We start from the raw sequence: 27,250 nt of genomic DNA, 5'->3' as shown, positions 1-27,250 counted from the left end.
TGCACAAGGGTAAGCGATCAATCCCTTTAAAAACCAGTTACACACCCCACCCCTAGCTCCTTGCTCTGCGTTATGTATTTGTTTCTTGAATTGCAGAAGAGCCTGATGGCTCTTTATGTCTTGCTTTTCCTTGCACAACTTGGCAAATAAACCCGCTAGCCAAACCAGCCCCTGAAAGGCTACAAAATGGATTTGTGTAAATAATACATTGATGTATTTACATGCCTGGCCCTTTTATTGCTTGCTCGGCGGAGACGGAGATGCAGCAGCAGCAGCAGGTCCCTTCTAGGCAGGGTTTGGTTTTCTGCCTCCTGGAGGCTTTGACCTGGTGGCTTCCCTCGGATGCGCCACCGCTCGCTGGCCACCAGGGGTCCCAGACACGCGCGGCTTCCCAGCCGCTCTTTGTCCTGCTGCTTCCCCCGCGAGCCCGCCTCCCCATCCCGTTCGGAGCCCGGGGCTGGAGCCGCGGGAGCGAGGCGGCAGACGCTGCCGACTTGTACAAGTGGCCGCCAGTCAGGAAGCACAGCCACGCCCCCGCCTTCCCCCCTCTCCCCCCCCCCCCCTAGCCCGCCCGCCTCGCCGGCCGGGCTGCTCCAGCCCCCACTGCCGTTCCACCTCGCTCGCTTAGCAGGTCAATGAATAGCCCGCGGCTTGAGGCTGAGGAGCCCGGCTCTGGAATCGTCCTCGAATCCCTGCCTAGCAAACATGCGCCTCTGCACTTTCTCTGATTCCCCAGCCAGGAACGTAGCTGCTTGAGAAGTTGGAAAAACCGGGAGGACTAACAGGGGCGTGTAAAGCAATCCGGAGCTACAGACGGAGGGTGAGTGTGCACGGCGTGCAGCGAGCTCTGCTCCCACCCGGGCTTAGTTCTCGGTGGGCATGAAGGGTGTGCGTCTGTCTCTCGGGGTGCAGGTTCTGGGAGCTGTTGGTTTCCCTAGGAAACCCCTAGAGGATGGTAGAACTCGCCCCTGTAAAAGGGGGCCCCCGCTGAAACTTGGTGGGCAATGGCAATACAAGCTGAAGTATTTATTGAAATGCTAATGCATGAAAATGTCCGTTGGAGGTCTCTCTTTAAATGATCCAGCTCTAAACCAACAATTAGCTGTTTGTTTTCTTGGCTGCCCCTTTGCCCACGGGTAACTCAAACCAATGTAGTTCATATTCCAAACCACAAGCAATGACAATATGGAGTACATGGGCTTTTTGATCAATAATAAAAACGTAAATAAAGTCACAGCATAAAAATGAACCTAATAATTATCTGTACAGAAGTTATGTTTAATGAGGGTTTTTAGCAGACAGTTTTATATATAGTAGGGACACATACAAATAGGTTAGACCAGGCAGGATTCTGTAATAGTCTAGTCTCCTAGGTAATTATTGCAGTTTGCCTTTTGTATCTTACAATTTTAAAAAGCAACAACAATCAAGGAAACTATTTAAACACACAACTGTGAAACAAGCAAATATATATTATAGCCACACACTACATGTACATATGTACCCACACCCATATGCTACAAACACAATTTATATATTTAAATCATTGAAATGTACAAATAAAACTCGTACTATTGCAAACATTTGAAGTCGCAACACAAAATAAGAGCCACAGCACTCAAGGTTTAGTCTCATACTGCATCCCTAACTCATACTTGTATATTTTCCTCCCTATAGGATAGGGAGAGCTATGAATACAGTTTTTTATGGAAAAATATGGCTACAATATTCATACCTTGGTCTTCAGTTTATGATTTTGTGTGGGTCTACAGTATTTCTATGTTCATATGTAATATTGGACATATGCACAGTGGTTCAATTTTAGAATTCCTGTGTAGTTTCTTGTTGACTGCAAGTTTCACTAGTCTTTTTAAATATAGAGACCATTATCTGTATATATGTCTCTGTGCATGAACATTCATTGTGTGTACATATCACCTTAACTTCTCAGAAGCGTTATATAGTATGAATGTGGTTTTTGGTTGTGTGGGCATGGAAATATGACAGAAAACTCAATCTTGAACTATCACTGGACAGAGGGGAAAGAAGAAGAAGGAGGCTAGCGATATATAATATGTGCGTGTGTTCTTCTCTGTGTGTGTGCATGCATCTGAGTCTGTCTGAGTCAGTCTGTGTCCATGAACTTTACAAGCATTCGGTTCAATACCATTCAGTGCAGATTCCAGTTTCTGGTTTACAGCCCAGCAGCCAGCCAGCCAACCCACCTGTTAAAATATAACGTACATTCCAGCCAAAGCACTTGGAAAAGCAAAAAATAACAGTAAGAAATAATGTGTTATCTTAACGCAAGGCATGTGTATTAACTTCTGCCTTGATGTACCATAATGGAAAATGAAGTCTGTGAGTATAAGCCAAATTGTATTTTATTAGAGGTTTGGATTAGTGACTGGTCTGTTGGGGATTTATTTGGGCAGAGAATTGAGAGTCCACATAAATGAAATATAATTTGACACATACACAACTTAATTTTTACCTGGATAAGAATGCTGTATCTGTATCAGGATGGATTTCTACTTCTTGTTTTTCAAAATATACTGATGTGTAATTTTAACTTTATTACCAGGAAAAAATTGCAACAAAGGTTTATTCAAGTGACTGTTCCAGTAACTACAGCTAAGGCTTTTTCTGCAATTCCATTGCAAAACCAATTCTTCACACACTTAAAAATACCGCGCCCATTCTGAGTCTCAGTGTAGGAACACCGTGTCCTTTTTTATGACTTAGTCTTTATACAGTGGTTTGAAGATGTAAAGGGCTATGTACGTGTTAAATATTGCTGTCTATGACATTTTAAAAAATAGTTTGATTTAAATTTTAGAAAGTTTTTAAATGTACCAATTTAACACTCTTGCACTCGCCTTTAAAAATGGTTTGAACATTTTAAAAAAATGTTTGTCGAACAGTAACTCCATGGAGAAATCTAACCACTTCAAGAATCACTAAGCTGTGTAAAGCAAGGGCTATGTGTACACCGCACTTTTGTTGGTAAAACTGTTGTTGGTCTGGGGTGTGAAAAAACCCACATCCCTCCCTGATCAACAAAAGTTTTACCGACAAAAAGCGCCGGTGTGGCCAGCACACCTACTGACAAAGCTACCAGTCCTCGTTGGGGGCGGTTTTATTTTGTCGGTAGGAGAGCGCTCTGCTGCCAGCAAAGAGTGGCTACACTGCGTACCTTACAGCGGCACTGCTGTAGTCGTACACCTGTGCTGCTCTAAGGTGGATTGGTCCAGTTCTGGAACTGAAAAAAAACAAACCAGTGTTTCCAAGTCAATAAATAGCTGACGTATTATTATAACTGATAATTAACTATGGTTTAGAGTGCCAAGCGAAAGCCGCTAGCCCTTTTTCCGCCACCTGTTACTTTGCACTTGCATGCATTTAAGTTCAGTACGAAAAGTGAAGAGGGATTGTGGGTGCTTGTCTGTAGGAAAAGTACAGCAGATGGAAAATTTAATACAAAGAAGGTGAGAAATAACTAATAAAATGTCAACTGAAGTAACAAGATGCACGTGGGTGTGTGCTAGACTGTAATTCATTAGTACATGTTCTACTTCCCATTATATTTTTCTTCTGCGTTCTGGGGCTAACTAGCTGCACGATGTCTAAGAAGCAGCAACAGAACTACATCCTGCCAACTTTTAGAATTAAGGGAAGACTCTCTCAATGATAGCAATCTGGATCTGTGTTCCTCTGCTGTACTCGCCTGTTTTTTTCCTACCTCATAATTTTTGTATCTATTTTTAAAATGCATATGTTTATGAAGTTTGCCACAATGAGTCTCCTGGGCTTACTCTTCTTGGCTGGAGCCATCTTTAGAGTAATAAGTCATCAGACCGCCATTGATCTAATGATGTACCTATTACTCGCTGTTCAAATATTGGCAAGAAAAAGAGTACGGTTCTAAATGTTTGCATCAAAAGGGCTAGGGGAAACTAGTTATATTGTATTTAATCTTTGCAAGCAAGCAACCGCATTTTCAAGTGTATATGTATTTTCTAATGATGAAATGTATATCTTAGAAAGAGTTTGATTATATCTGCTGCAGGAGAGGGAGAAGTAATAATTTATATGAATTCCAAACCTGGATTCCAAAGTGTATTGAAGGAAAGAGAGTAGACTTCATATTGGTGGCCTTACCACCACTTTTTAATAGCAAAATACTGGATTTCTCCAAAATACTCAGCCTTTCCTCCCCATGCACAAAAAAAGGCACATTTTCAAAAGAGTTTTCTCCTTTTGTGTACCTACATAAAGTAGCCAGATTTTTTAATAGGGGTCAGTTTCCAACAGAAAAACACAATATTCAGTGAGAGGTAAGAATTAAATACTGTAAGCAATGTGGTGAGGTCAGTTTTCAAAGTGAAAGCTTTGTAGACCTCTCTATTAAATGTAAATGTGAATTGAGGTGGTTGCATGCTATTTGAACCTCTTCTTTATTTCCTGATCCATTAATAGATTCTGGGTTAGAGTGATGAGGTGGGAGGTTCTGGTAGGATGGATTTTCTTCTCTTTTTACCTTGCCCGTTTTTGTTTGCCCTCCATTCCCTTGACCCCACGGTCCCCTTTTCACTTTCCTCCTGCTCCTCCCTTGTTCCTTTTTCTGCATGGTTATCACTCTCGTCTCATTTCCCTCTTTTTACCCACTCTCCCTCTTGCTTTCCCTTTTCCTTTTTTCTTTACTCTGTTCCCTCTAGTTTTCTGCACCTCTCGTTGGTCTTAATCAGTTTTCTCATCATTCTAGCCCTCTCTGCTAGGTTTTACATCTCTCTCTCCCATCACTCTTTGCCCCTTTCTTCCAAGTTCCCCTTTCACTCTTCTTGCCTCCTTCATCTCTTCCCAGTCCCTCGATGCAGTTGCTCTTTCTTGCTGTTCCCATGCCATCTGGTGTGTTCACATAGCTAGTCCTGCAACACTTACTAGCAAGACCCTCATGACTCTACCAAAGCTCTTTGCTAAATTACCTCCAATGCATACTTAATCTTGGTTTCTAGCTGCATATGAAATATTTAAAGCGAATAAAGAATTGTCAGTGTTAATAAAGAAAAAGACTCTAGCCCCACAACGTAGACTATATCCCTTCTACTCTGCAATCTCCCCCACCTCAGGCAAAGGGATTGGCCTTGAACGGAGACCTGAAGGTCAGCTCCCAGGAACTCTCTAAGCAGTGAGAGGGAATGAATTTTGGAGCCAAGGACCTACCAGTGAGAATACCTGGTCTCCTGATTGTGGTTCATGGTGGCACATAGGAAAAAAGGAAGTGGGGGGGCCCTCAGGTAGCCTTGACCCAAACCATTTAGGACTTTATAGATCACCGTCAGCTCCTTTGATTGCACTTGAAAATAAGTCACAAATGCAAATAGGAAGTCAGTATAATTTTTGGAGAAGTATTATAATACACTTCCTGTGGCCACCACTACCAAGCTGTATTCTGCAGCGGCTGCAGCATCAAAACAGTATTTAAAGGTAGTTCCATGTAGGGTCCACTATAGCAGCCCAATCTGGGGGTTACAGTATGTTAAATTGCTATAGCCAGGTCCACATCACAGAGAAGTTGTTGCAAGCACCTTACTAGACCTATATGAAGTGAGGCACTCTTGGCCACCTCCTGGGAAAACAGGAGTAGCTGGGATCCAAAATACCTCAAGGATAGTCCAGGGAAATCCCCATCAGTGCCAGAGAGAGGGACAAATTAATTCTCTTAGTCTGTGGGCTGGGCTACAGAGTTCGGGTCTTCTCTCTTTACCCACAATATGACCCCCACTGATGTGAATAGAAACGTTGTGCAAACTGTGTTTCTCTTACATCCCCTGTCCCACTTTATTTTTGCATATCTCTTTTTTTAATCATTTACTCCTTTCAGCAGTGATACATTGTAAGTCTTTTTACTATATATAAACAATAGCATAGAGAGGCCCAGTACCAGCATGCACTGTTGTGTTAGATACTGTGAAATCATCTGAGGAGGCAGTCTATGCCCCCTGGAGTTTCCAGTTGAAAAAGATAAGTGCCACATGGAGAGGAGAAAGACACCACACAGTCATTACGGTTATATAGTTGCAAAAAAGTTAGATAAAATGACAACCATCTCCATCTTCCTATTAACCTGGACACCTTACATTTGCTGATTCCCGCACCCCCCCCCCCCAGGTGTCATGGCAAGGTTGGGACTTGGAGTGGGGTAATGGCTTTATGGGGAGAGGGAGGGGGGATATCTCATATGTAACAGACAACATGGAAAAAGTCCAAAAATACCTTTGTGACAAACTGACATGGGCAGATGAAACTAGTGTAGTAGAGGATACAGTAGCACCTCAGAGTTAGGAACATCACAGTTACGAACTGACTGCTCAAGCACACCTCATTTGGAACCAGAAGTACTGTACACAATCAGGCAGCAACAGAGATTTAAAAAAAAAAAAAAAAAAAAAAGCAAGTACAGTACTGTGTTAAATGGGAATGGAGGTTGTTCATAACTCTGAGGTTCTACTGTACTATTATGACAACAGCAGACTTGGGTCCTCCTTTGGTCTCTTCTCCTGCTAGCTTTTTTTGCAGGGGTGGAGCCAATTTGCTATTTTGTGGTAATTTGATTTCCTAATCCCACGGCCTTCTCTGTCAATCTAGGTTGCATTGCCTCTGAGCTTCCCTCTCGTATTCTTGAGGCAAGTGAAGTGTCAGCCAACATCACCCTCTAGGGACTCTAACACTAGTGCTCTAGAATGAATGTCCCCCTCCACGCCCAACGTATTCTAGCCAAGTATTCAAACAAGTCTCTTAACTGTTTCCAAGACTGCTGACAGATTTAAGAGAATCCAGTATTCAGTGAGCAACTCACATAGTGTTTAGAGCACTAGGTGATGTGTCCACATCATGCTGTGTCACTTAGAGGCAAACTTACCTATTATTGAATGAGCTGGAGCTTTTTCAGGGAAATTTTCTCCCATGTTCATCTCATATTACAATCTAGTCTCCTTCAGCACATTTAGAGCCAGACCGAGTGAAACTGGACTAAGTCAAAGAGACGTTCATCCCCTTTTAAGCTGGATCAGTCTCACCAAAGTTGGACATCAGTCTGAATCTAATTGCTCTTAGCCATGAAATAAACATATCTCAGTGCAAAAAACATTCAACTCTGCTTCCAGGCTATACACCTTCAGAATCCACTTTGGTGACAAAGACATTTGATCAGCACAACCTTGACCTTGACCTTGGGGTATGGGGGACCATGGAGTGGGATTGTTGTTTTAGAGCCTGGGTTCTGAGTTTCTTGTGGTGATGAGTCTGGAGAGAGAAGGATGATTAAAAAAGAAAACAATCACAACCCCCGCCCCCAAACCATTTTAAATATATAGATTACTGGTCCACAAATAAAAGGTATAAACCACCCCCCACATTAGTCTAGTATCTGGGCACCTCACGCTCTTTAATGTATCTATCCTCACAACATCTCTGTGGAAAGCACTAAACACTGTTACCTCCATTTCATAGATTGGAAACTGAGACAAAGTGAGACTGTCTCATCTAAGGTCCCACAGGAAGCTGTGGCAGAATAGGTACCTGTGTCCCAAGTTCCAGCCTAGAGCCTTAACCACTAGAGAATTCTTCTTCTCCTTATCTCTCCTCTTATCTATGATGCGATCTTGTCTAAAATCTCTTAGGGGCGCACTGACAGATAGAAAGCCTACCCTTAGGTTCACTCTGTCCAGTGTAAAGGCAACAGCTAATAAAGCCACAACTATCCACAGTTTAGTCATTGATGAGGCAACCAGCATTTCTTGTACAACTGAAACTTGGCTGGGTAAGCTAAATGAGCCTCTCTTGACCCAGCTCTTTCCAATTAGATGCAACATGCACTGAGAGGGAGTGGTTAAGTTGTGTTTCCAATAGCCCAGCTATAGGAGTTATCTGACTCTAAAAACAAATATATTTGATTGTGTCCAACTAGTTTGAGTCCTGGAATGGTGTTAATTTGGGAATAATTGTGGTGCACAGACTTGTATTTCAGTGACTTCCAACTCCACGTGTGTGATGGCTCTCCAAAGAATCTTATGGCTGCCAAGACAACTGCGAAACTCTCTCACGTATTTCAGCCTACACCCACGGAGAGCACGCTGTCATGGTCAGAACATCCACTCTTCCAATTTGTAGCCAGGGCCATCTTTTGCTCATATGTTTGTGATCTTACGTTTTTCATTGTTCCACCCATGAAGACAGATGAACACGGTAGGCTTTCATATTTCTTAAAGGCACAGTGTTATACAGCAAGTAATTAACTCTCTCAAGGGGTTGGTAGGATAGTATGATTTTCTGTCCGCAGCTATTGCTATTATGGCTTCTAAGCATATAGAAAAAGGAGAGTGAGGATTGGCTTTCTGTTAGCAGGATTTGAGAGTAGACTTGACAGCATGGGAGTAGCATGAAGAAAGTTCCCACATCAGTGGCAAATAGGTTAATACTTAGAGCACTGTTCCAGGTCCTACACTAATGACAGTAAGTTTTGCTGAAGTTTTACTTTGCTGTGGTACTGTAGCTTTGCTGCTGCCAGGCAATTTATTATAAATCATTTCTGAACTTTTAAATGCAGACCACAGTTACGTTAATAAATATGTTAATATGTAAAATGTTAATAAATACATATGTTGTTGCAAACTCTTATTTAGCTGGGCACTGGATGTATTTTCTTTCTTGTAATTGCTGATTACCAACCTATGTCTCTCCCAAATTTCAGCTTTCTTTTCTTGTAGTCAGTCAGTTTGATTTCACTTATGTCACAAACTAGTATTATCATCATCACACTCTCTTGCCCGGCTGTGAAATACAATGTCTGACACTGAATTGTAGCATCTCTGAAGAAAGCAGACAGGAGGAGTGCACCAGTCATCAGATATATTCCTAATTACACCCAAATATTTTGATGATCAGCACTGAATGGGAAAGAGAACAAGCATACGGGAAAGAGGCAATGGTAATGTATGTATTAAGGAGCTAAAGCGGGGTGGGAAACTATGGCATGCAGGCCATGTCCAGCCCACCAGACCTTTTAATCTGGCCCTCGAGCTCCAGCCAGGGAGCGGGAGCGGGGGCTTGCCTAGCTCCATGCATGCCAGGGCTCCACATGGCTCCTGGAAGCAGCCGCATGTCTCCCCTCTGGCACGTAAGCCAAGGGGCTCCACATGCTGCCCCTGCCCCAAGTGCCGGCTCCGCAGCTCCCATTGTCTGGGAACCGCAGCCAAGGGGAGCTGCAGGGGTGGCACCTGCAGACGGGGCAGCGTGCAGAGCCGCTTGGCTGGCACCACGCCTCCACATAGGAGCTGGGGGAGAAGGAGGGGGACATGCTGCTGCTTCCGGGAGCTGCTTGAGGTAAGCACTGCCTAGACCCTGCACCCCTGACCTCCTTCTGTGCCCCAACCCTCTACCCCAGCCCTGATACCCCTCCTGCCCTCTGAACCCCTCGGTCCCAGCCCAGAGCACCCTCCTGCAGTGCAAACCCCTCATCCCAGCCCCACCCCAGAGCCCACACCCCCCGCCAGAGTCCTCACCCCCTCCCCCAACCTGGAGCCCCCTCAGCCCCATCCCAGAGCACCCTCCTGCACTCTGAGTATGGGAGGGGGCTCTGGGATGGGGGTGCGGGTTCAAGGGTGGGACCAGAAAGGAGGGGTTCAGGGTGTGGGAGAGAGGTCCGGGCTGGGGGATTGGGGTGTGGAGGAGGGGGCTCCCCAGCCCGGACCTCTCTCCCACACCCTGAACCCCTCCTTTCTGGTCCCACCCTTGAACCCGCACCCCCATCCCAGAGCCCCCTCCCATACTCCAAACCCCTCTGCTCCAGCTCCAGCCCGCTCTTACACCCCAAACCCCTCATCCCTGGTCCTACCCCAGAGCCCGCACCTCCAGCCAGAGCACTCACCCCTTCCTGTATCCCAACCCCCTACCCCAGCCTGGAGCACCCTCCTGCACCCTGAACTACTCATTTCTGGCCCCACCCCAGAGCTTGCATCCCCAGCCGGAGCTCTCACCCCCTCTCACACTCCAACCCCAATTTTGGGAGCATTCATGGCCCACCATACAATTTCCATACCCAGATGTGGCCCTCAGACCAAAAAGTTTGCCCACCCCTGAGCTAAAGCATCTTAAGTTTTCTGATCCTTGCTATTCTTTCTTTCTATAAATGCACAGTTTAGAAGAAAATCTCTTGATTACTGCCTGTCACAGATCCTCGGGAGCATCCATTTCTGAGCACCCTCTAGGACCGCTGGGTGGGGGCGGAGGGGAAATCCAAGCCTCTGCTGTGAATCACTTGGGATGTGTTAAGCTTCTGAAGCCTCAGCAGCCTGCCACACTGGTTCCTCCTCCCTTGGCCTTTCTGGCACATTTCCTGGGCACTGACTCTGTCTGTTACCCCATCAGAGAAATGGGGCTCCTCAGCCAACCTGCCCTAGCCTCCAAAAACTGTCACTGACACCCAAGATATCCCAGTTACTTAAATACAGCTCTTTCCCATAGCTCTACCCCAAAGCTTCTGGTTAGGGTGACCAGATGCTAAATCCAAATATTGGGACCGTCGCAGGGGGAGTGGCTTTTCAATTGTTACATTCACCCGGCATGTTCGGCAGCGGGAAATAAATCTTGCTGATGAAGGAAATACCTGCCAACGAAGACCCGGACATGCCGAGTGAGCCGCTCCACCTGCCTGTCACGCCACCTAAGCAAAAAAAAAAAAAAAAAAAGGGCTACTGTGCCCAAAACAAAATATCGGGACAAATGGCGTCCCGGACATATTTCAGTCGGGACATGGGACAAACTGCTCAATATCGGGATGGTCCCGATTTTTATCGGGACGTCTGATCACCCTACTTCTGGTTGCAGTATAACTCTCAGGGGCATGCAGCAGTTATGAAGCAGTGAACACATATACATTGCTCCATCTAATATCTTTAATCTACTTAATCATGTCAAGTATAGAGGAGTTCAGATCATACAAAGCAACAAACACAAAATGCATGTCCCTGCCTCAGTTTCCTCAACACTCCAGGGCATTCTTGGGGCTGGGATTTGAGTCCCTTGGGTTATCCAGACTACTGGGGCCATCTGAGCTCAGGAAAGTGATCAGGGCTGCCCTGCCCTATGAAGCTCCTGTATGTTGGGTGACCTCTCCTTTCTTGAGCCCATCAGCCAGCTTCTTTGACCTTGCTCTCTGTTTTGCCCTACACTTCCTTTTTCTGTCTGGTTTCCTCTGTGTTTCTTTATTTCAACCCTACCTGGTCTCTCTTGTTCTCCTCCTGGTAAGTTTCCACTGGTCATAACTTGCACTCTCCCTCCAGAGGAACCAGGTTTTTTTTAGCATAACCTTTGTGAGGTCTAAGTACAGTTGTTAACTGTTATTATTTCCTGTTGTCCGTGTCTGGTGTGTATCTGCTCTAGGGCCAGACAGATACATATAAACACAGATGATAAAGCAGTTTTTCAAAATACAGCTTTGCAATTTCAGTCAGAATTCAAAAGTTGTACTGATAGCCTCATTTCATCACACTATCTTGTGCTTACATGAATAAATACCAATAATGTTAATCGTATTGGCTCATTTGTAATGTTCTGTTTTTCTAATATCTGACTTAGGGCTGAACAGTTGAATCTAGCAGTAATGCTAAAAGAGCGGTTTTATAAATTGAGGGTAAGAAACTAAAATCATTTTCTGAGCATAGAGGTCATATTCCTCACAAGTTATTCTTCTGGAAATATCTTTGTTTCTGAGACGTATAAGCTGATTTCTTACTCAATTATTCTACAAAAACTAGGAGCCTAAAATCAGTTTTAATAATGGACAAGAGCAAATATGTTTTTCCAGATTCTGACAGACACTGAGCCTTTTTGTTCCCACTCACCCTCCTGGGTGTGTTGCCAAAAAGGCTGTACAAACTACCGGCAGTGTCTTACCCACGTCTGTCAGGGCACCCCCGATAGGAGTGCTTAGTGAAACACGTGACCTCAATAACAGTTGGATAAGGCCTTCAACTTCTGAGAGATGCAGTGTTCAAATGCCCATAGTTAGATATATAATGAGACATTTTATTTTATTTCAAAGTACTTTAAATATTTTATTATATATTCATGTCACATTAGAGGCAGTTCAATAAAAGGCTATTAGAACACAGACAGTTTTCTTTGTATACATTTCCTGGGGAGAGTTCACTACCATTAATACTTGTAACCTACACAGATTTAAAACATAGTTTCCTATATTCCTGTTGAATGACATTGGAAAAGACCAATAGACATCATAGAACTGGGCAAGAACAATTTTGTTTTTGCTAAAGATGGCTTCAGCTTGCACGTTGTGTGTGTCTATATAGAGACATATATAGTCTCTATCTATATAGACACACACACACACACACACACACACAAATTATAGATAGATAGATAGATGAATGCAGTAAGAGGGCCCCATATGGTTCAACAGAGAAAAATTCTCCCAAGGCTGTGTGGATGGGAAACAGCATGAGTGTATAGAAAATGTGTAGCAGAAGCAGTTGCAATTAGAAAAAATCCATAATAGTTACACATGCATAGCTGGAATACTTCTCAAGTAATATGAGCGAGGCTCTTCTGGTACAGCTGGAGCTGGGCATGGGCTTTTCTGTGTGTGAATACTGTGCTTTGAAAGCTCCTTTATGATTCACAAGAGCAGCTGCTTTAGAGCTGGAGAGGCTGCGGAGTTTTTGCAATTCATTTAATAGGTATCATGCAGACTGCTCCCATCTGTTTTGAAGATTTGGGAGAGTTGAGTATTGGGAATTTACTTGTTCACCAGTGGCAGTGACAAGGAAGTACACGGTGTTGTTATTCATTTAGGGTGAAGTAGTCCTTTCTCGACTCATTGAAAGTCTGTGGATCAAAGCTAGCAAGAATACCTGCTAAAGTCTACTCAAAATGTGAGTTGGCTTTAGTTGGGCAATCAATATAAATTTTGTAAAGTCTTCAGAAAGGTAGCTCGTACTCAAGTTTGCATTAAAAATGTTGAAGAAGATTCCTAAGCTGGAGTTTTTCAAGTATCTCCAATAATAGTAATATTTCAGATGTTAACACTCAATACAAAGTCTTTTCATCTCAGTGATTAAGTAAAAAAAGTAGGTTTTTAGGGTCTTCATTTTGATTTTCAGTAACTGCTAACTGTTGTGGTTTTTACATTTTTGTCCCTTGGTATAACCTGAACACCAGAACCTGAACGTGCTTGTAATGTATTGTGTCCATCACCTGTCATTTTAAACCCACTATTTAAGTGGAAAATAAATAGCAGAGATATGATCTTCTCAGAGTGTCCACTTGGTTTTCAGCTTTGGGATAACATTCCTTATAGAAAAATCTTATAGAATTTAATGGGAATGAAACCAATAGGGATCTAAAGTACTGTAAAAATCTAAAGTGGAAAAGAGACCAGGAGACCTTCCTTTCTACAGTGTTTGTTTTTTTTTTTTTTGGTTGGCTTTTTGTTTTAAAACAGACAGAATTGTATCAAAGAGTTATGGTTCTCTATTATATTTTATAGGATTTTCCATAAGGGATAGATCATGTATTAGTAAATGTAAACAAAACAAGGGAAATGATGAGAGAGAGAGAGTGATTACTGAGAATCATTTATAACTATATATAAAGTTTCAGTAATGCAAAAGCAAAACACTTCCTTCATAAAAGCACCTGTATCTTGGATTCAGGTTTGGCTAACATTTGTCAAAACACTTTTCTGACAAAGAGTAATCTCATATGAAATGCAGTTTTCAAGTTTCAGATTTGAGCTTTGAAAATCCCATGTTAGACTTGAACAAGGAGGTCATTCTCAATGGTGTAACACAAGACAGAAAATATCTCAGTTAAGATTAGAAGCCAAACTGATACATCTTGCCACCCTCTACTCTGTTGTCCATTGTGAGTAACTGAAAGACTCCATGGACTAACTGAGTTTCTCTCAGTCTCACAGTGTTAGCAAGAACACCCTTTTAGTCCATCATCCCCAGTTATATTTAGACAACTCAATTCCTCAATCAGAAAACATAAGTCATCCTGGCTTGTTCACTGTCGATGTCTTAAAATCCTAGTTAGACAGCAGTATTTTCATTGTGTTGTACAGGAACAATTGTCTGTGCAAAAATTACTTCTCGATATTATATAAGATGGAGAGGGATGGGCTTGTGGTATGAGCAGAAGAGTTAGAGAACCCAAGGTTCTGTGATCAGCTCTGACATCAGTTCTCCCTGTGGCTTTGGGTAAGTCACTTCATCTCTCTGCCTATGTTTACTATCTGTAAAATAGAGACAATAATACTGAGCTACCTCAGAATACTGTCAGGATGTATTAGTAAGTGCTGTGAAGTGCTTAGGAGATGAAAGGCACTATAAAGTGCACAGTATTATCATCTGAAATCTTTGCCTTTAGAAATGTAATTCCTACTTACTCTACAGAATCAGTGGCTTTATGGGTTATGTTACTGTTGATGGGAAAACAGTTATTTGCATGAAACAGGATAAAATATTTTCCAACTTAGCTACCTTTACTGACCATATTGACTCAGATGGCCCAGCATATTGGTTTTTGTATCTTACTGACACATTGTTTTATTGAAATATTTCCTGTTCCCTCCTGAATGTGCAGCCCAAGTGTAATAATGAATTCCAGTGTTTTGAGTATAAACAGTTCCTTGTCACTGTTTAATGATTATATCCCCCCTGACTATTTACCAGATTTCTCTTTTTTTCTTTCTTTTCTTTTCTTTTCTTTTCTTTTTTTTTAAGATGTGTGACCTTTGGAAATAAAATGTGTGCTAAAAACAGTGTTTAAAATTTCACTTATCATGGATTGTAAATTGGCCTGTGTGTCAGAGAGAGGGGGAAAAGCATACACTTCCACAGAACTGTGTATATATATCCTCAAGTTTTTACAGGAGTGCCGAAAAGAGACCCAGAAATGTGCCTCTTGAAAGACTTCTTGTTATTAAGAAAAACCAAAATAAACATGAATATTGTAACTGCTAAGCAAAATGCTGGAGCAAAACAGAGCTTTTCTGAATCTGATCTGTTTCTAAGCCCTGGTCTACACTAGGACTTTAGGTCGAATTTAGCAGCGTTAAATCGATTTAAACCTGCACCCGTCCACACAATGAAGCCCTTTATTTCGACTTAAAGGGCTCTTAAAATCGATTTCCTTACTCCACCTCTGACAAGTGGATTAGCGCTTAAATCGACGTTGCCGGCTCGAATTTGGGGTACTGTGGACACAATTCGATGGTATTGGCCTCCGGGAGCTATCCCAGAGTGCTCCATTCTGACCGCTCTGGACAGCACTCTCAACTCAGATGCACTGGCCAGGTAGACAGGAAAAGAACCGCGAACTTTTGAATCTCATTTCCTGTTTGGCCAGCGTGGCAAGCTGCAGGTGACCATGCAGAGCTCATCAGCACAGGTGACCATGATGGAGTCCCAGAATCGCAAAAGAGCTCCAGCATGGACCGAACGGGAGGTACGGGATCTGATCGCTGTTTGGGGAGAGGAATCCGTGCTATCAGAACTCCGTTCCAGTTTTCGAAATGCCAAAACCTTTGTCAAAATCTCCCAGGGCATGAAGGACAGAGGCCATAACAGGGACCCGAAGCAGTGCCGCGTGAAACTAAAGGAGCTGAGGCAAGCCTACCAGAAAACCAGAGAGGTGAATGGCCGCTCCGGGTCAGAGCCCCAAACATGCCGCTTCTATGATGAGCTGCATGCCATTTTAGGGGGTTCAGCCACCACTACCCCAGCCGTGTTGTTTGACTCCTTCAATGGAGATGGAGGCAATACGGAAGTAGGTTTTGGGGACGAAGATGATGATGATGAGGAGGAGGAGGTTGTAGATAGCTCACAGCAAGCAAGCGGAGAAACCGGTTTTCCCGACAGCCAGGAACTGTTTCTCACCCTAGACCTGGAGCCAGTACCCCCCGAACCCACCCAAGGCTGCCTCCTGGACCCAGCAGGCGGAGAAGGGACCTCTGGTGAGTGTACCTTTTAAACTACTATACATGGTTTAAAAGCAAGCATGTGAAAGGATTACTTTGCCCTGGCATTTGCGGTTCTCCTAGATGTAGTCCTAAAGCCTTTGCAAAAGGTTTCTGGGGAGGGCAGCCTTATTTCGTCCTTCATGGTAGGACGCTTTACCACTCCGGGCCAGTAACACGTACTCGGGAATCACTGTAGAACAAAGCATTGCAGTGTATGTTTGCTGGCATTCAACCAAAATCCGTTCTTTATCTCTCTGTGTTATCCTCAGGAGAGTGAGATATAATTCATGGTCACCTGGTTGAAATAGAGTGCTTTTCTTCAGGGGACACTCAGAGGAGCCCATTCCTGCTGGGCTGTTTGCCTGTGGCTAAACAGAAATGTTCCCCGCTGTTAGCCACAGGGAGGGGAGAAGGTTGAGGGGGTAGTCACGCGGTGGGAGGAGGCAAAATGCGACCTTGTAACGAAAGCACATGTGCTATGTATGTAATGTTAACAGCAAGGTTTACCCTGAAAGAGTGTAGCGACTGTTTTATAAAATGTGTCTTTTTAAATACCGCTGTCCCTTTTTTTTTTCTCCACCAGCTGCATGTGTTTCAATGATCACAGGATCTTCTCCTTCCCAGAGGCTAGTGAAGCTTAGAAAGAAAAAAAAACGCACTCGCGATGAAATGTTCTCCGAGCTCATGCTGTCCTCCCACACTGACAGAGCACAGACGAGTGCGTGGAGGCAAATAATGTCAGAGTGCAGGAAAGCACAAAATGACCGGGAGGAGAGGTGGCGGGCTGAAGAGAGTAAGTGGCGGGCTGAAGACAGGGCTGAAGCTCAAATGTGGCTGCAGCGTGATGAGAGGAGGCAGGATTCAATGCTGAGGCTGCTGCAGGACCAAACCAGTATGCTCCAGTGTATGGTTGAGCTGCAGCAAAGGCAGCTGGAGCACAGACTGCCACTGCAGCCCCTCTGTAACCAACCGCCCTCCTCCCCAAGTTCCATAGTCTCCACACCCAGACGCCCAAGAACGCGGTGGGGGGGCCTCCGGCCAACCAGCCACTCCACCACAGAGGATTACCCAAAAAAAAGAAGGCTGTCATTCAATAAATTTTAAAGTTGTAAACTTTTAAAGTGCTGTGTGGCATTTTCCTTCCCTCCTCCACCACCCCTCCTGGGATACCTTGGTAGTCATCCCCCTATTTGTGTGATGAATGAATAACGAATGCATGACTGTGAAGCAGCAATGACTTTATTGCCTCTGCAAGCAATGATTAAAGGGAGGAGGGGAGGGTGGTTAGCTTACAGGGAAGTAGAGTGAACCAAGGGGCGGGGGGTTTCATCAAGGAGAAACAAACAGAACTTTCACACCGTAGCCTGGCCAGTCATGAAACTGGTTTTCAAAGCTTCTCTGATGCGTACCGCGCCCTCCTGTGCTCTTCTAACCGCCCTGGTGTCTGGCTGCGCGTAACCAGCAGCTAGGCGATTTGCCTCAACCTCCCACCCCGCCATAAACGTCTCCCCCTTACTCTCACAGATATTGTGGAGCACACAGCAAGCAGTAATAACAGTGGGAATATTGGTTTCGCTGAGGTCTAAGCGAGTCAGTAAACTGCGCCAGCGCGCCTTTAAACGTCCAAATGCACATTCTACCACCATTCTGCACTTGCTCAGCCTGTAGTTGAACAGCTCCTGACTACTGTCCAGGCTGCCTGTGTACGGCTTCATGAGCCATGGCATTAAGGGGTAGGCTGGGTCCCCAAGGATACATATAGGCATTTCAACATCCCCAACAGTTATTTTCTGGTCTGGGAATAAAGTCCCTTCCTGCAGCTTTTGAAACAGACCAGAGTTCCTGAAGATGCGAGCATCATGCACCTTTCCCGGCCATCCCACGTTGATGTTGGTGAAACGTCCCTTGTGATCCACCAGAGCTTGCAGCACGATCGAAAAGTACCCCTTGCGGTTTATGTACTCGGCGGCTTGGTGCTCCGGTGCCAAGATAGGGATATGGGTTCCGTCTATAGCCCCACCACAGTTAGGGAATCCCATTGCAGCAAAGCCATCCACTATGACCTGCACATTTCCCAGGGTCACTACCCTTGATATCAGCAGATCTTTGATTGCGTGGGCTACTTGCATCACAGCAGCCCCCACAGTAGATTTGCCCACTCCAAATTGATTCCCAACTGACCGGTAGCTGTCTGGCGTTGCAAGCTTCCACAGGGCTATCGCCACTCGCTTCTCAACTGTGAGGGCTGCTCTCATCTTGGTATTCATGCGCTTCAGGGCAGGGGAAAGCAAGTCACAAAGTTCCATGAAAGTGCCCCTACGCATGCGAAAGTTTCGCAGCCACTGGGAATCGTCCCAGACCCGCAACACTATGCGGTCCCACCAGTCTGTGCTTGTTTCCCGAGCCCAGAATCGGCGTTCCACAGCATGAACCTGCCCCATTAGCACCATGATGCATGCATTATCAGGGCCCATGCTTTCAGAGAAATCTGTGTCCATGTCCTGATCACTCACGGGACCGCGCTGACGTCGCCTCCTCTCCCGGTATCGCGTTGCCATGTTCTGGTGCTGCATATACTGCTGGATAATGCGTGTGGTGGTTAATGTGCTCCTAATTGCCAAAGTGAGCTGAGCGGCCTCCATGCTTGCCTTGGTATGGCGTCCGCACAGAAAAAAGGCGCGGAACGATTGTCTGCCGTTGCTCTGACGGAGGGAGGGGCGACTGACGACACGGCTTACAGGGTTGGCTTCAGGGAGCTAAAATTAACAAAGGGTGTGCCTGTACATCAAGGAGTATTTCAGGCAGGACTGCACGGAGGGTTCCAATAAGAAATGGTGCACCTAAGTTATCGTTGTTATTGGAACAAGGAGGTTAGCCTGGCCTCTGATTGATACATGGCTAGATTTACCTCGCTGCACCTTCTCTGTGAGTGACTGCAGTGTGATCTAGACAGGGGAGGAGGCAAATGAGTACAAAACAAATCTGGTCTATTTCTTGTTCTGACCCACTCCATCTATCTTTTACATCTTTGGCTGGCAGCAGACGGTGCAGAAGGACTGCATGCCATCCACATCTCATGGCTGCTCGGCAGAAAATGGTACAGTACGACTGCTAGCCATCTTCATCTCTTGCCTGCCTGGCATAAGATGGTACAATACGACTGCTAGCAATCCTCATCTCTTGCCTGCCTGGCAGAAGATGGTACAGTACGACTGCTAGCAGTCTGTATCGCCTGCCCGCTCACCATAAGATGGTTCAATAGGACTGACTGCAGGACTAAAGAGAATGACCTGGTCAAGTCACTCCAAATTTAGTCCCTGCGCCCATGTCTGCCCAGGCGCTCCCAGCCGACGTGGCCAGGAGCACCTCGGACACGACGAGGACGACTACCAATCGTATTGCACCGTCTGCTGCCAGAAGGCAATGGGTTGCTGCTACTGTGCAGCAAAGCCATACCGCGTCTGCCAGCACCCAGGAGACATAGGGTGACGGTTACCTGAGCTGGCTCCATGCTTGCCGTGGTATGGCGTCTGCACAGGTAACTCAGGAAAAAAGGCGCGAAATGATTGTCTGCCCTTGCTTTCACGGGGGGAGGGAGGGAACGGGGGGCTGACGATATGTACCCAGAACCACCCGCGACAATGTTTTAGCCCCATCAGGCATTGGGATCTCAACCCAGAATTCCAATGGGCAGCGGAGACTGCGGGAACTGTGGGATAGCTACCCACAGTGCAACGCTCCGGAAGTCGACGCTTGCCTCGGTACTGTGGAAGCGCTCCGCCGAGTTAATGCACTTAATGCACTTAGAGCATTTTCTGTGGGGACACACACACTCGAATATATAAAACCGATTTCTAAAAAACCGACTTCTATAAATTCGACCTAATTTCGTAGTGTAGACATACCCTAATACCACATTTGCTGGTGCCAGACTAAGACTTACTTTGGATACCGATAGAAACCATCTCCTTGTGCTAGATGAAGCAGTTGAATACATAGCCAAAAAGCCTGGGGTTATTTGGATGAGTAGGTGGAGGCATGCAGTGATTGAATTTGAATCTGTTATGAGAGCAAGTACTCATTCACTCACTAAACAAAGTCCTGAACAGAAATAACCTAAGCTCATAAATGTACACTACTCTGCACAGATGGTTTGGTAGCTGTTTCAGTAACTTACAGAAATTTCTAGGCTCCCATTTTCAGAGGTAGTTACATGGATTAAATGCTTTATTCTCTTATATCCTTTTAAAAGAAGCTTTTAAAGGACATGTTACTAGTAGGGAAGCTTCTTGGGGCAAGTGACCTTGTAGTTAAATTTCAAATCCATAATCTTAGTCAAGATTAAACACATGACCAGATTTCCTCCTCCCCCCAACTCAGCCCCGATCCTTTTTTTATGGTTGAATTAAAAAAAAAGTGGTCTGAGTTCTCACAGAAACCAGCATGGTATTAAACTCTGGTATAGATCACAGATAGGCAGTGATGTTTTACTTCTCATTTGTCTTGAAGACTTCCTATTTTCCTGCAAAAAATCTTGTGTGCTAAGAAGTGTGGGGCTGGCTCTGCTCTGCCCATGAAGCTTTCATTTGTATGCTATTATTGTACTGTACCTGTCAGCTGTCCTGAGTTTGTATGCTGCCTTGCCACGTTCTCTCTGACGCTATGCAAGAGAATTGGAGAATAAGCACATTAAGGGGAGGCCACGTGATTGGTCTCTTGGGAAGATGTCCATTTCTGTGCCCTTCAGCATCCTTTGCTATATGGTGCCAGGAGCAGCATTGATGTAGTTTAATTTGAAGAAAGGAAAAATCATTGTGAACCATCCTCAAACCTGATGATAAAATGAAACCGCTCAGGAGTGAAACCAGTGCAAAAAGCACACCTGAAATGCTGTCTCCACTGACATCAGCAGCAAGATTTGTTGACTTGAGTGTGGCCAAGATTTCACCCTTTGAAAGAGCTTTGTTACTTGCAGCAAGTAAAAACAGAGTTACCTAACAAATACCGAGCTAAAAAACCTGTTTGTTTTGTGAGAATGAAATAAACGAGTGACTAATAGTTGCGCAGATTAGTTAATATTTGTTCTGGCCTACATAGTGTAAATAAGGGTTTCCTAATGCATAAGATCTATGATTGCCCTAGGGTGCCTATTAGTATCTAATATCTATATATAATGTAGCTATTTGAAATAACTGTGGTCATTTAAGTATTTTATTCACTTGTATTTTGGGGTTTCCTTTTATGAACTATAATACAAATATGGCTGATAAAAAAGTGAGTATGACCGGCGTGAGTGATGTAAAAGTTGGTACATAGGAGCAACTAATTCCATCTGCAACTTTATGCTGTAATTTTTCTTTAAACTACACTAGTGCTGTCATTTCAAACGTTCACAACGGGGAAATATTTCTCTATAGCTGATTAGTTGTTTTTTACCTCCCTCAGCCTCTGACATTGTCCCCAGTCATAAAAACAGACAGCTGCTGCTGTTGGCTGGAGACATTTAGTGTTGGAAAAATCTGTGCCACAATAGATGAAGGTGACAAAGTTTAAAATGATGCAACAGGCTCTGCTCCCTTAGGGAAGGCAAGGGTTAGAAATTTGAACACTTCTGGCTTTGGGTATGCACTAAGATGAGGGATTCTAAATCCGATCAGAGTATTTGGAAGGAGGGCATCTCCCAACACCTGACTTCCAGTCGCAGCACCACCAAAATTAATGGAAATAATTCCAATAATCCATCCACAAACCCTGTTCATATTTTCATATTTGTAGAAGCTTATTTTGAGCAACAGTTTACCACACTGCTTTTCACATACATACCCCCTGCTCAAGTAGCCCCGAAAGATCTACATGGGAGACATGAAACTTCTTTTCTCCGATTCTTGACGGCTTCAGCCTCTCTCCCAGTCCCTTCCTAGTCCTTTTAGCAACTCTGTTTCAGTTTCTTTCCACCCCTCACCTCTCCAGAGCGTTCTGCACAGATGCCTACCTCAGTGTCACTGCCTCAGTTTATCCACCAGTTCTCTCTTTACATCCAGCAGTTTTAGTGCTTTTGACCTTCCAGCCAAAGCAAAAGTTCATCTGTTTTACCTGAGAACACAAGTCCCAAAACAAAGAACATCCTTGGCCATTGCCAGGACACAGTCTTCACCCCTCTTGACACAATGCTGTCACAGGGGCCATTTTGCCCTCCTAGGCTAAGCAGTCCCTCAGTCCTTACCTCTTCCTGCAGGAGATTTTTCTCACCAGTCACCACCACTAGTACAGCCCTCCCTGTACTCAGGGCTGGAGCGCTGGGACCCTAAACGATGGGTCACAGTAGGTCCTAAAGACAAGACTAGTTTCATAATTCACTGGGTCAGTCCCTACTACTGCATGTCAGAATCTTCACTCTTCTCCACAGCTCACCAGTTATCTCCAGTTATCTCTTCACCATCTCTTACCCTCCTCAGGGCTCCTTCTTCTCTCACCCTTCTCTAGGCCTCTTCACCATAGTCCCTCCTGGGCTGCCTCCCCAGATCCTTTGGTGAAGAGGCTCTTTCCAGGTCTTGCCCTCTCCCTGGTCTCTACCAAATTGAGTATGGAGTTACTATTCTATTGTATTGCAGTCACCCAGTCCTAGTTACATGTTCCCTTGAGTTCATCTCCCATCAGTGTCACCAAACTACATTACATAGAATGCCCACCTCTCTGACATGTCTAGATATGACATTCCCCTCTGGTGTTATCCGGACCGGTGATCTGCTAGGTCAATCCAATCCTTGACTCTGGGAGCCAGCCTCCTCTGCTGTGAGAACCCCCACTCCTGGGCTGTTCACACACAGCCTCTGGCATGTAAGCTGCTCCCAGCTACTTGCAACCAAACAACACTAGCCAATATCTCCGGTCCCAGACACAACCCTAGGAACCTCCGTCTTGCAGTGTCCAATTATACCCGCTGGACACTGCAAGCTTATATGAGTTTGTCAATTTAACAAAGAAATTGATATGTACCAGGCTTGTTATCCCAAGGGGAGTCTGACATGCTTCAAACCAAACACACTGCTTCAGGTAGAATAAACAAATTATTAACTATGAAAGATAGATTTTAAGTGATTATAAGTCAAAGCATAACAAGTCGGATTTGGTAAAATGGAAAAAAAAAGCAAAATGCATTCTAAGCTGATCTTAACACTTTCAGTGCCCTTACAAACTTAGATGCTTCTCACCACAGCCTGGCTGGTTGCCCTTCAGCCAGGCTCTCCCCTTCGATCAGCACTTCAGTCACTTGGTGTGGTGTCTGTAGATGGAGGTGGTGGGGAGAGAGAGAGCAAGAGCATGACAAACATCTCTCCAATGTTCTTTCTTCCCTCTTGGCTTTGCCCCCCGCCCCCTTCAGAGTCAGATGAGTCCCATAGGTTTGTCCCATACATGCCCTGATGAGGTGTGAACTGCCTCTCTGCTCTTGGAGGGTTTTTGCCTGGGCTTATGTTAAGCCATGAAGACACATTTTCAGCCTCATAACTATATACATGAAATTATAACCTATAACATTACTGCAACAACAATTACTATAACATCACTATAACAACAGTGCACAGTGCATCATGAGCCTTCTGAAGACACCCGACATGACAAACTGCATTGGATACCTCACAATCATTTTACAAGGATGAACATGGGTGTGCTGGGTGTTCCCCTGAGGTACAGAGAGTCACACTGGCATAGATGTCTCTGCCAACTCAAGCATAAAATGTCCAAAACACATTATCTTCCCTTTCAAGCCTTCTCCATTATCCCCATTCTTTCTCACAGTTCACAGCCTTGTCACAGACCCATAACTAAGAATTCACTTTGACTTCTGCCTCTCCCTTGCCCGAAACATTCAAGCAGTGCCCAAATCTTTCCAGTTCTTCCTCCACAACATCTCTAAGACTCCCTATTTTCTTTCTAACCCTACAGTTAAAATGCTTGCTCAGTCCTTTATTTCCCATCTTGATTACTCCAACTTTGTTCTCACTGTTTCCCTGACTGAACATGTTGCTTTGATCTTGTCACCTCACTCTTTTAGAGTCCTCTGCTGAATTAAGTTTAAGCTTCCATCAAAGCCTCTTCCTCCTTACTTATCTTCATTTTGTATTGGGTTACATCAGCCTCACATCCTCGCTTTGCTATTTATGCCTGACTCGTTATACTGTTTGTTCACATCTCACACAGCAATTTCTAGGTCTTCTTCCATGATGCCGTACACGGAAAGCCTTTCCTGAACTCATCCATAAGGCCACTACTCAAGTCCACTCAATACATTAATGGGTCAGCTGGAATAAGCAGGGAAATCATAGTTCATTCTAATGACATTACTAATATATAATACTTTAATCAGATAAGTAATTCTGTGGTAATTTTGCATGCAGTGATGTCATCTTGTCCTAAAATGCTGCTAGATTTTGAAATACGAGAACAAAATGCAGCTTCAGAGCTAACAAAGGGTAAAAGTCTGCATATGCATTGTTACTCATTACAGTGTCAGATAACAAACCACTTCAAACAGATTTGATATTCTCAGACTCTGACTTAATATGACTTAATTATTCCCTTACTAAGAGGGAATGCCAAAAGCTAATGAAGGCTGTTGTTCAGCTCTGGAAACAGAAAAACCTACTCATACCATCCAGAAGTTTGGAAAAATCAAAGAAGTGAGGGTGAGCAAAGCCGGAGCAGTGCATAAGGAAGAGAGACTTCTCATGTATGCACTAAAAGTATATTGTGTTTTAAGATAGACTATGGGCTTGGTCAGCTTTCTTATTACAAAAAGAATGATAGTGTTAATTCTTCCTAATTTGTAGTCTGTGCATTGAATTATGTTAACTGTCTGAGGTGGCCTAAGTAGTGACACACAACTTTGTAGGAACATACTGTTACTTCTAAAAATAAAATGATACAGTACATTGAAATGGGCACTATTGATCTGTATCAGAGTGCTTTCAAGCATAATAATTGCAAAAGGCTAAGACCAGGTTTTCACAACTATTTCCTGTGAGAGGAGTTGTTATTTCCTGTGCATAGGTGATCAAATCATGACTATAACCCAGAGGTCGGCAAACTCCGGCCCGCGGGACCGTCCTGCCCGCGGGACCGTCCTGCCCGGCCCGTGAGCTCCCGCCGGAGAGGCTAGCCCCTGGCCTTTTCCCCTAACACCACCCCCCCCCCCCAGCCACACCACCAGCACTGTGGCCCACTGCTATTGCCGGGCAGCACGACGGTGTGGCTGGCTCCGGCATGGTAAGGGAGCGGGAGGTTCTGGAGTAGCAGACAGGGAGCAGGGGGCGATTGGATGGGTCGCGGGTTCTGTGGGGGGGGCACTCAGCGGACTGGGAACAGGGCAGGTTGGATAGGGCGTGGGAGTCCTAGGGGATCTGTCGGGGATGTGGATAGGGGTTGGGGCAGTCAGGGAACAAGGAGAAGGGGAAGTTGGATAGGGGGTGGGATCCTGGGAGGCAGTTAGGGGCACGGGTCCCAGGAGGGGGTGGTCAGGGGACATGGTGCAGGGGGGCTGGATCGGTCAGGGATTCTGAGGGGGGCAATCGGGGCAGGAAGTGGGAGGAGGCAGATAGGGGGTGGGGGCCAGGCTGTTTGGCAAGGCACAGCCTTCCCTACCCGGCCCTCCGTATAGTTTTGCAACCCCAATGTGGCCCTCCAGCCAAAAAGTTTGCTCACCCCTACTATAACCCATAGTCCAGGCTTTTTCTTTTTGCTGAATATAGTAAACAATTTTTAATGAATCCTAAGAAATTAACTGTGTACAGGCATTTCACTTCTCAAATTGTCTCCCCTCTGATCTCTAGGGTACAGATGTGGGGACCCGCATGAAAGAACCCCTAAGCGTATTTCTACCAGCTTAGGTTAAAACTTCCCCAAGGCACAAATTCTTTGCCCTTGGACGGTACGCTGCCACCACCAAGCGATTTAACAAAGATTCAGGGAAAGGACCTCTTGGAGTTCCTGTTCCCCCAAAATATCTCCCTGCCCCAAGCCCTTACACCCCCTTTCCTGGGGAGGCTTGAGAATAATATCCTAACCAACTGGTTACAAAGTGATCACAGACCCAAATCCCTGGGTCTTAAGACAACAGAGAAATCTGTCAGGTTCTTAAAAGAAGGATTTTATTTTTTTAAAAGGTAAAAATCACCTCTGTAAAATCAGGATGGAAAATAACTTTACAGGGTAACAAAAGATTCAAAAACACAACAGAACTTCCTCTAGGCTTAGTTTCAAAGTTACAAAAAAACAGGAATAAACCTCCCTCCCGCAAAGGAAAAATGTACAAGCAGAACAAAAGATAATCTAACCCGCCTTGCCTGGCTTTTACTTACAATTTGTAATAGGAGACCCTTTTAGGATGTTTTATAGGAGAAGGAGTTTTCTGACCTGATGCTTCTCTGCTTCCCAAGAGAACACACCAAAACAAAGCCTCCCCCACCAAGATTTGAAAGTATCTTCTTTTCCCATTGGTCTTTTTGGTCAGGTGCCAACCTGGTTATTTGAGCTTCTTAACCCCTTACAGGTAAGGAGGAATTCTAGGCTATCCTTAGCTGTATGGTTATGACCAGTCATTTCACTTCTCAAATTTTCTATATGTAACACACTAAAAATAGTTTTGGTCCCTTTGTTTGTGACTAGAATAATTGAAGACAAGGTGATTCCATACTAATGAATTGTTAAAACCAGACTTAGGTTAAAATACTGTTCTGAAAGATGTAGGCATGATCCTGAGAGGTGCAGAGTACCTGCAACTTCTGTTGACTTGAGTGGGATTTGTGGATATTTAGCACCTCTCAGGATTGAGCCTTTATTCAGCAGAGTCCTCACCATCAGTTAATTGCATCGAGGTGACCTAGAGCAGGGTTTCCTGCCTAGGGGTCCACTGTCTCCTGGGAGTTTATAGGGTTGATAAGGAGGAGCTCTTTATTTCCAAAGGAATTTTAAAATGTAGCAGACTCCTGGAGATTAGTAAATTCACACATCAAAACTTTTCTGTTGCATTCTTATGCCTGGGAAAAGACCAGAGTAATGACACTTCAGTGAGTGACCAGAGTTTCAAATGTGTGTCTTTGCAGCCGTGTATTAGAATACAGATAAGGTCAGCAATACATAGTGCCTCATTAAGTGGGCAGTTTTTGTTTGTGGTCCAGATGATCTATTAAAAAAATTTGTTACTTCTCC

General features: G+C 44.6%; 1 protein-coding gene across 6 annotated transcripts in view; it reads left to right on the top strand.

Moving 5' to 3' along the window:
* Positions 1–410: 410 nt before the first annotated feature.
* MARCHF3 (membrane associated ring-CH-type finger 3) overlaps positions 411–27,250 on the top strand; it is a 98,266-nt gene continuing 71,426 nt past the window's right edge. Inside the window, exons 1-4 of one of the 6 annotated variants that reach the window (XM_075128627.1) lie at positions 411–820; positions 14,147–14,282; positions 14,808–16,039; positions 16,629–17,179. In XM_075128627.1, the coding sequence (XP_074984728.1) occupies positions 15,454–16,039; positions 16,629–17,149 (1,107 nt within the window). In that variant the 5' untranslated portion in view covers positions 411–820; positions 14,147–14,282; positions 14,808–15,453 and the 3' untranslated portion in view covers positions 17,150–17,179. Of the gene's footprint in view, positions 821–2,313; positions 2,362–14,146; positions 14,283–14,807; positions 16,040–16,628; positions 17,180–27,250 lie in introns of those variants that run through there. The other 5 variants (XM_048850987.2, XM_048850990.2, XM_048850989.2 and 2 more) reach the window with 5 other exon arrangements.

The sequence above is a fragment of the Caretta caretta genome, chromosome 5 (genome assembly GCF_965140235.1).
Source record: "Caretta caretta isolate rCarCar2 chromosome 5, rCarCar1.hap1, whole genome shotgun sequence".
Classification (NCBI taxonomy): Eukaryota; Metazoa; Chordata; order Testudines; family Cheloniidae; genus Caretta; species Caretta caretta.
Note: the sequence above shows the minus strand (reverse complement) of the source record. Positions and strands in the feature narration are given on the sequence as shown.